The sequence below is a fragment of the Rhagoletis zephyria genome, unplaced genomic scaffold, assembly GCF_001687245.7.
Source record: "Rhagoletis zephyria isolate East Lansing unplaced genomic scaffold, Rhagoletis_zephyria_1.1 Rzeph_scaffold_02884, whole genome shotgun sequence".
In the NCBI taxonomy this organism is placed as follows: Eukaryota; Metazoa; Arthropoda; class Insecta; order Diptera; family Tephritidae; genus Rhagoletis; species Rhagoletis zephyria.
In genome coordinates, this window is record NW_016159968.1 from 7,385 (window position 1) to 17,135 (window position 9,751).

Below are 9,751 nucleotides of genomic sequence, written 5' to 3' on the forward strand. Positions count from 1 at the left end.
TTTTACACGAACTTGCAGGAAGTTGCAGGAAAAATGTTCCCGTACTCCAAAATACTCCAAAATCCTGTAAATGAGAGCGACTTTTGGAGATGTGTAGAAAATGAAGTTCCAAGATTTTACCCGAACTTTTTCTTCTGGTAAAATCATGAAAAGTGTCAAGCAATCACTGGTTGACGTTTTTGCAGGAAAAATGGTTTTTTTGTTCCCGTACTTTTTGTTAATAGCTAATAGCTCTGATCCAATACTTTTCGTGAAAAAATCCTGTAAAACTGTCAAACAGCAAAATTACTCTCTGAAGTGAGAGTAAAAAGTGAGTAACAACAAAAAGTACGGGAACAAAAAATCCAATTTTCCTGTAAAAACGTCAACCAGTGATTGCTTGACACTTTTCATGATTTTACCAGAAGAAAAAGTTCGGGTAAAATATTGCAACTTCGTTCTCTACACAACTCTCCAAAAGTCGCTCTCATTTACAGGATTTTGGAGGATTTTGGAGTACGGGAACATTTTTCCTGCAACTTCCTGCAAGTTCGTGTAAAAACCAATACAACAACAACAATGGCGCCTTCGTTTCTACAAAAAACGTTGCCTGCTCATCGCCCTATTCTTAGTGTTTGGGCGTAGAGGGAAAAGAGAAGGTTGCATATTTCGGTAGAAACGAAATCGGCATAAATGTTTTATGTCTGTAAGTGTGTCAAAATTTTAACCTTTATTTTGAGTATAATATAATGGGAGATTGTATATAGCATCGTAATCATAATCGAATGCTTACTCCATTTTGTTTATAATACTTATTATTTATATGGTAAGTTTGCTTAATGAAACACTTAACACATTTTAAATGCCAACTGTGAGTTTTTTTCTAATCATCTAATTGAATTATGCAAAGAATGGTGCACATTTTATTACACCATGAATGCAAAGTAAATTTTAAGTGTAGAAACGCCAAGGAGACATGACTACTCAAAACGGGCGTTTTCAGATTTAAATAAGGAAAACATTGAGTACTGCTTGCAGCTCTCGATCGCAAAGGCGTCCAACATCAATCGAAAACAGTGCCAGTAAAGGCGTAGATACTACATTTTTAAATGTTTTTTAGCTTGATTTTTTTCTAACTTGCGTTGCCTTGACTGCAGAAACTCACGACGCACTTCACTGGACCTCACTTTAAGTATGCAATTCAATTTGTTAAGAATATGTTCGGCGGTATGTGTATCAGCTTCGAAGTCGTAATGTTTAAATCGCATATGAGAATAATGATGACTTGTGGTGCTACCAGCACTGCCGGAACTAGATGAAAAGAGCCCGAAGGGTGAATGAACGTGCAAGTAATGACCGGGGCTAGTAGGGGAATGTGGCGCTACCGCACCACCGGTAACTTCGCTTTCAGAAGTATGAGCCGCAGTTTTCATATCTGCAGAAGTTTTGCTACTATTAGCAGAAGATGATGAGGATGATGACTTAAGCCAAATGCGGATAGTGGCTTTCAAATGACGTCGTTCGACTATTTCACAGGATGCAATGACATCAATGGGATAGGTCACCGACTTTTGCTTAGTCCAAAATTTTGCATTCTTATGTTGATCAATTTCGATGCGCTCTCCAGAAATTCCAAGTGTTACCTCCGTTTTAAAAAAAGGTTTGTCGATTATATTTAGACGATATGTGCGGTACATAGGTGCTTCCAACATATCATTGTGGCTCATCATACGCTCTTCATAATCATCATTGTTGCTCACAGTAATATAATTTGTATCATCTTCTTCACCATCTCCCACGCCATTAAGTGTGATTCCTTGAAGCGATTGTACGGCAGCGGCTGCCAGTCTTGCTTTATCTTCTTCAGAAGTCATTGATTTAGTTGCCATATTATTAGAGTATTCAATGCGAGTTACTTGAGCCAATGGTCGTCGCTCGGCCAATGTAAGATGCGAAAATCCAAACTTCGAGCAAGGTTCTCTATTATCAAGTGGAGGGAAGTCCTCCATGTCATCGTTATCTTCCGTAATGTACAGAGCATAATGTCGTATTGATTTTAAAGGGATATCAGGGTATTGTATTGTTGCTTTATAACAGACAAGACCAATTACCTAAATAATATACAATTTATTAATATATTCATGTATTAAGCTTATAGTTCTGTATCTAATATTACCTCAATTATTTTGGCACTTGCCAGGACACATATTTTGATAGGATAATTGCGCTCCCGTTCCGGCAACATGCTTAAGAAAACATGGATACGTTTTGTTTGAATACCCGTCTGGGAAGTGCCATCGAAGCACGCATATTCCATAAATTTGTTTTGAGCTTGTTTGGGACTATTTGCCAACTGCTGGGCTAACTTGCTTTTAATTTTTGGTTCACACTTCTCACCACCTCGAGCGTCATCAGTTACATCGGTGCCTTTGCCAATATTTTCCTTGGTTGCATTCTGAATGGTAGCTTGAGACACAGACTTTTTAACGAAAAAATCAATACGCTCTGGGGGAACAATTTCGTCATCGTAGTTTACAGATTTAGTTTTGGCCGCTTTTCGACGAGCTATGTCCATTTTTTCTAACTTTTGAGCAGTATTTGAACGAAACCGATGCGCACCGATTTCTGGGTACATTTTAATTTCGTACGACTGTGTGGTTAAATTCATATCTTCGTCATCACTTTGGTCTAATCCCGGATAGCAAACAAAATCTACTTCTTGTAGAGCTGGATCTAGCATGCGTTGGAACTGTTGTTTATTTCCAATAGATTTCCTATTCTGCTGCCTATTTTGATTGGAGATATTATTTTCAACAGCAGTTGTGTGGTATTTTTGCAAAAAGTGTTTGGGCATATCATCGCTTAACATGACAGTCTCACACATTCCAGTATCGTCCGTTGAAATAAAGGAATTGCGTATGTGTGAAAGCAGCCAATGTTGGTTACAATATGTCGCCATTTTTGCAGATATTATTGAAAGACTTTTCACAAAAGTTACAAAAATTTAAAAACGTTAATTTTTATAAAAATCATATATTTTGCAATTGTACTGACACTACTGACTAGGGATGCGCGATACCGATACGATATTCAATATATCAATATCGTTGTTCAACATATCTGTTAATTTATATCGATATCAGGTGTTGCGATACGATATCGATACAATATTTTGTTTCGATATCTGAAATATCGGAAAATTTTCTCCACGTTCCCTAAGGTTCTGAACTGAAAATAAAATTGAGTACATATTTGGAAAATGTGTTCGTTCTCGCAAAACAGCTTTTGGCATAGTAACCATGAAGAACAAAAATTCATAAAAACATCAAAATTGCTTAAATCAGTTTGCAATTCTCAATAAATAAATGCTCGTAAATTTAATCCTTTAAGAAAATCGACAAAGGATACATACTTCTTGCATAAAAATAATATTAGCTAACCAAGACAAACCATAGCTGCTGTATGGCATTTTGGGCTTTAGCAGATTCAGTTGATCATGAAATTTTGTATACCGAACAAAAACTTAAAAATTCTGTTTTTTGAGGTCATTGAGGTTTGTACTTCACATTTAGAAATACATATGTACGTATGAAAAGGTGTGTCTCTTTGAGATTACTCGACATGCTTTTGAGGAGGGGTAAATCGAAGTTGCAGAACTCTGGTTATTATTTTTCAAACTTATTTGAGGCATTCACAACGGTGTCGTAAGTGTAGTATTTTTGTATGTCGTAAAGTTTAATAGCCTTAATAAATGTTTAGAGAACTTCGTAATCATAATCGAATGCTTACTCCATTTTGTTTATAATACTTATTATTTATATGGTAAGTTTGCTTAATGAAACACTTAACACATTTTAAATGCCAACTGTGAGTTTTTTTCTAATCATCTAATTGAATTATGCAAAGAATGGTGCACATTTTATTACACCATGAATGCAAAGTAAATTTTAAGTGTAGAAACGCCAAGGAGACATGACTACTCAAAACGGGCGTTTTCAGATTTAAATAAGGAAAACATTGAGTACTGCTTGCAGCTCTCGATCGCAAAGGCGTCCAACATCAATCGAAAACAGTGCCAGTAAAGGCGTAGATACTACATTTTTAAATGTTTTTTAGCTTGATTTTTTTCTAACTTGCGTTGCCTTGACTGCAGAAACTCACGACGCACTTCACTGGACCTCACTTTAAGTATGCAATTCAATTTGTTAAGAATATGTTCGGCGGTATGTGTATCAGCTTCGAAGTCGTAATGTTTAAATCGCATATGAGAATAATGATGACTTGTGGTGCTACCAGCACTGCCGGAACTAGATGAAAAGAGCCCGAAGGGTGAATGAACGTGCAAGTAATGACCGGGGCTAGTAGGGGAATGTGGCGCTACCGCACCACCGGTAACTTCGCTTTCAGAAGTATGAGCCGCAGTTTTCATATCTGCAGAAGTTTTGCTACTATTAGCAGAAGATGATGAGGATGATGACTTAAGCCAAATGCGGATAGTGGCTTTCAAATGACGTCGTTCGACTATTTCACAGGATGCAATGACATCAATGGGATAGGTCACCGACTTTTGCTTAGTCCAAAATTTTGCATTCTTATGTTGATCAATTTCGATGCGCTCTCCAGAAATTCCAAGTGTTACCTCCGTTTTAAAAAAAGGTTTGTCGATTATATTTAGACGATATGTGCGGTACATAGGTGCTTCCAACATATCATTGTGGCTCATCATACGCTCTTCATAATCATCATTGTTGCTCACAGTAATATAATTTGTATCATCTTCTTCACCATCTCCCACGCCATTAAGTGTGATTCCTTGAAGCGATTGTACGGCAGCGGCTGCCAGTCTTGCTTTATCTTCTTCAGAAGTCATTGATTTAGTTGCCATATTATTAGAGTATTCAATGCGAGTTACTTGAGCCAATGGTCGTCGCTCGGCCAATGTAAGATGCGAAAATCCAAACTTCGAGCAAGGTTCTCTATTATCAAGTGGAGGGAAGTCCTCCATGTCATCGTTATCTTCCGTAATGTACAGAGCATAATGTCGTATTGATTTTAAAGGGATATCAGGGTATTGTATTGTTGCTTTATAACAGACAAGACCAATTACCTAAATAATATACAATTTATTAATATATTCATGTATTAAGCTTATAGTTCTGTATCTAATATTACCTCAATTATTTTGGCACTTGCCAGGACACATATTTTGATAGGATAATTGCGCTCCCGTTCCGGCAACATGCTTAAGAAAACATGGATACGTTTTGTTTGAATACCCGTCTGGGAAGTGCCATCGAAGCACGCATATTCCATAAATTTGTTTTGAGCTTGTTTGGGACTATTTGCCAACTGCTGGGCTAACTTGCTTTTAATTTTTGGTTCACACTTCTCACCACCTCGAGCGTCATCAGTTACATCGGTGCCTTTGCCAATATTTTCCTTGGTTGCATTCTGAATGGTAGCTTGAGACACAGACTTTTTAACGAAAAAATCAATACGCTCTGGGGGAACAATTTCGTCATCGTAGTTTACAGATTTAGTTTTGGCCGCTTTTCGACGAGCTATGTCCATTTTTTCTAACTTTTGAGCAGTATTTGAACGAAACCGATGCGCACCGATTTCTGGGTACATTTTAATTTCGTACGACTGTGTGGTTAAATTCATATCTTCGTCATCACTTTGGTCTAATCCCGGATAGCAAACAAAATCTACTTCTTGTAGAGCTGGATCTAGCATGCGTTGGAACTGTTGTTTATTTCCAATAGATTTCCTATTCTGCTGCCTATTTTGATTGGAGATATTATTTTCAACAGCAGTTGTGTGGTATTTTTGCAAAAAGTGTTTGGGCATATCATCGCTTAACATGACAGTCTCACACATTCCAGTATCGTCTGTTGAAATAAAGGAATTGCGTATGTGTGAAAGCAGCCAATGTTGGTTACAATATGTCGCCATTTTTGCAGATATTATTGAAAGACTTTTCACAAAAGTTACAAAAATTTAAAAACGTTAATTTTTATAAAAATCATATATTTTGCAATTGTACTGACACTACTGACTAGGGATGCGCGATACCGATACGATATTCAATATATCAATATCGTTGTTCAACATATCTGTTAATTTATATCGATATCAGGTGTTGCGATACGATATCGATACAATATTTTGTTTCGATATCTGAAATATCGGAAAATTTTCTCCACGTTCCCTAAGGTTCTGAACTGAAAATAAAATTGAGTACATAGTTGGAAAATGTGTTCGTTCTCGCAAAACAGCTTTTGGCATAGTAACCATGAAGAACAAAAATTCATAAAAACATCAAAATTGCTTAAATCAGTTTGCAATTCTCAATAAATAAATGCTCGTAAATTTAATCCTTCAAGAAAATCGACAAAGGATACATACTTCTTGCATAAAAATAATATTAGCTAACCAAGACAAACCATAGCTGCTGTATGGCATTTTGGGCTTTAGCAGATTCAGTTGATCATGAAATTTTGTATACCGAACAAAAACTTAAAAATTCTGTTTTTTGAGGTCATTGAGGTTTGTACTTCACATTTAGAAATACATATGTACGTATGAAAAGGTGTGTCTCTTTGAGATTACTCGACATGCTTTTGGGGAGGGGTAAATCGAAGTTGNATTGTACTGACACTACTGACTAGGGATGCGCGATACCGATACGATATTCAATATATCAATATCGTTGTTCAACATATCTGTTAATTTATATCGATATCAGGTGTTGCGATACGATATCGATACAATATTTTGTTTCGATATCTGAAATATCGGAAAATTTTCTCCACGTTCCCTAAGGTTCTGAACTGAAAATAAAATTGAGTACATATNATCGATACAATATTTTGTTTCGATATCTGAAATATCGGAAAATTTTCTCCTCGTTCCCTAAGGTTCTGAACTGAAAATAAAATTGAGTACATAGTTGGAAAATGTGTTCGTTCTCGCAAAACAGCTTTTGGCATAGTAACCATGAAGAACAAAAATTCATAAAAACATCAAAATTGCTTAAATCAGTTTGCAATTCTCAATAAATAAATGCTCGTAAATTTAATCCTTTNCGATACGATATCGATACAATATTTTGTTTCGATATCTGAAATATCGGAAAATTTTCTCCACGTTCCCTAAGGTTCTGAACTGAAAATAAAATTGAGTACATAGTTGGAAAATGTGTTCGTTCTCGCAAAACAGCTTTTGGCATAGTAACCATGAAGAACAAAAATTCATAAAAACATCAAAATTGCTTAAATCAGTTTGCAATTCTCAATAAATAAATACTCGTAAATTTAATCCTTCAAGAAAATCGACAAAGGATACATACTTCTTGCATAAAAATAATATTAGCTAACCAAGACAAACCATAGCTGCTGTATGGCATTTTGGGCTTTAGCAGATTCAGTTGATCATGAAATTTTGTATACCGAACAAAAACTTAAAAATTCTGTTTTTTGAGGTCATTGAGGTTTGTACTTCACATTTAGAAATACATATGTACGTATGAAAAGGTGTGTCTCTTTGAGATTACTCGACATGCTTTTGAGGAGGGGTAAATCGAAGTTGCAGAACTCTGGTTATTATTTTTCAAACTTATTTGAGGCATTCACAACGGTGTCGTAAGTGTAGTATTTTTGTATGTCGTAAAGTTTAATAGCCTTAATAAATGTTTAGAGAACTGTCACGTACACCTGTGTTTTTGGCTCCTCAGGGTTTCCCTGGCTAGCTCAGTTTAAGATGGGCAGTGGTCCTCAACCCTACCACCAAGGAGCCAGACGGACACACATTTATTCCTCCTCTTCATCCACCTTTTTTTTTCCACACACTCTTCAACCGCAGGAAGCCCGCCCTACCAAGGACCGCTCGCTTCATTATAGCCTACCCTAACGGTCCCCCTCTTGCCATGCACCACACCCCTCACTTACCTCTTCGTCATACCACCTTCACTTCCCGCCAACTAAGCAAATTATCTCATCATTTTTTTTTTTTTTTAACATTAACATCAAAATATATTCAAATAATAATAATTTTTATAATAAAACATGCTTATACTGAACGCTTAATATACACAAATCTTATTCTTCGTATACTCCTTAGTTGGACCTAAACAGCCTACCGAGTAGAAATTTGNCGTATACTCCTTAGTTGGACCTAAACAGCCTACCGAGTAGAATTTTATATCACACAAAAAGACTGTGTATTCGAATTCAAAAAAAAAAGGTTAGGGGGAAGAATCCTACCTAATAGAGCTCTGTTAGTTGGTTTTACCCCTACCTATGTATTCACATATATAAGTATGCAAATCGCAGTATAATTTTAAATCGCTACTTTAAACCTTCCCAATCGGTAGATCTGCTTTACACATTCAAGGAAAAATTACATAAACGCTAATGATACAAACAAAATCATCCATATATGACAGTCTTCTTTTATTGGTTTTGGCCAGAAAAATAATTCCAAAACTGAACCACCCTAATGGCGTTTAACTAGCAACAATGCCCACACGCACGAACTATAAAATTAGCCGTCCCAAAACCCGGGCGCTACAAACATAAAGCTTTGTCACAAAAGCTTTCGCTTATTCTTAATAGAGTACAGTAGGGGGGTGAAAAAAAACTCCCTTATCCAAAAAATTCTCACATATTTAAAATTTAAAAATTTACCCCTTTTTTTTTTTTGCGTGTGTGCATGTACGTGCGTGTATAAAAATTTCAACGTAATGCTTTAGAACAAAATAAAATGCTTAACACAAAAAAACGCTTATTATATAAAAAAAAACGTGTAACACTTAAATAGACATATATATATATAAAATCTTGAATCCAATTGTTTCACGCCCCTCGCCTTAATAAAAATGCATATGTGGGGAACTTGAAAAGGTATCACGGTTCCTGGATAAAAATAGCGTATGCTCGCACTTACGGTACCGCCAAAAAAAGGACGGGGTTGTTTGGGCCACCGGCCGACTGGGTGTAATAGAAGTTCCGCAATTTTTCCTTAGGTTGTATACTAAAACTGGCAGGTGTACATTTGCATCGTGAAGTTGAACTTCTGCCAAATCCGGCACCGCGTGTCTCCGCTACCTTCCTTTCCAGCCTTCCGTCACAATTATCCTGCCTTTCTGCTGCAATTTGGGTCCTTTGCCCATATAAACTTAAAGAGTCTCGGATTTTTTCCTCAAGACTTCGCCACTACCTTATAACATTCAAACTGTATAATAAAACTACAGCACGCGCGGAGGCAGTTGTTTGCCGTGACGATACGTTTTGGTAATCCTCCTGCGCTATCTACGGCCAGGCCCTTTTATGCCTTTTTCTCCTAACGTTATCGTCTACTCTCTATTTCCGCTAATCGTTAACGAATAGTGCCAGGCAACTTTTTGTTGCTATAGTCCCCATTTTCCAGTATAAATGTAGTAAAAAGATTTCGTCCGGCAACCCTGCAAAAGCTCTTTTTTCGTCGAGTTTTACTCGTCGTTGTGTGGGATATTGTTTTTGACATTTGCAACAGGTAAACATGAGCCAAAAATCAAAACAAAATAGTAAACCGAAATGGTTTGTGCAATTATTTTATTTAATAAAGAAAACATAACATTTCGACCGATATCTTCTAGAGTGAGTGGACGTGTTTTGCGCATTATCCTGCCCTTTGGTTTTTACATTTTGGCGCCAGCACATACAAGTGCTTCTAACTGTTTGAAAACATTTTCTTAGTCTTTTTGCCTAATTTATTAAACAGTGTGCTCACA

At 36.5% G+C, this 9,751-nt stretch overlaps 2 protein-coding genes and 1 long non-coding RNA gene across 3 annotated transcripts; all 3 read right to left on the reverse strand.

Moving 5' to 3' along the window:
- Window positions 1-527: 527 nt before the first annotated feature.
- LOC108367952 (stress-activated map kinase-interacting protein 1-like) lies at window positions 528-3,079 on the reverse strand. The gene is made up of 2 exons (XM_017622664.1): window positions 2,156-3,079; window positions 528-2,090 (listed from the first exon to the last, which is right to left on the reverse strand). Exons 1-2 carry the CDS (start codon window positions 2,936-2,938, stop codon window positions 1,077-1,079), a joined length of 1,797 nt encoding a protein of 598 aa, XP_017478153.1. The 5' UTR covers window positions 2,939-3,079; the 3' UTR covers window positions 528-1,076.
- A 671-nt stretch (window positions 3,080-3,750) lies between these two features.
- Window positions 3,751-6,075, reverse strand: LOC108367950 (stress-activated map kinase-interacting protein 1-like). The gene is made up of 2 exons (XM_017622663.1): window positions 5,152-6,075; window positions 3,751-5,086 (listed from the first exon to the last, which is right to left on the reverse strand). The coding sequence occupies exons 1-2, from the start codon at window positions 5,932-5,934 to the stop codon at window positions 4,073-4,075; spliced, it is 1,797 nt and encodes a 598-aa protein (XP_017478152.1). The 5' UTR covers window positions 5,935-6,075; the 3' UTR covers window positions 3,751-4,072.
- Window positions 6,076-7,995: 1,920 nt separating this feature from the next.
- On the reverse strand, window positions 7,996-8,649 carry LOC108367953 (uncharacterized). Its single transcript, XR_001848314.1, has 2 exons — window positions 8,155-8,649; window positions 7,996-8,106 (listed from the first exon to the last, which is right to left on the reverse strand). It is a non-coding gene; the product is annotated as an uncharacterized LOC108367953 (long non-coding RNA).
- Window positions 8,650-9,751: the final 1,102 nt, after the last annotated feature.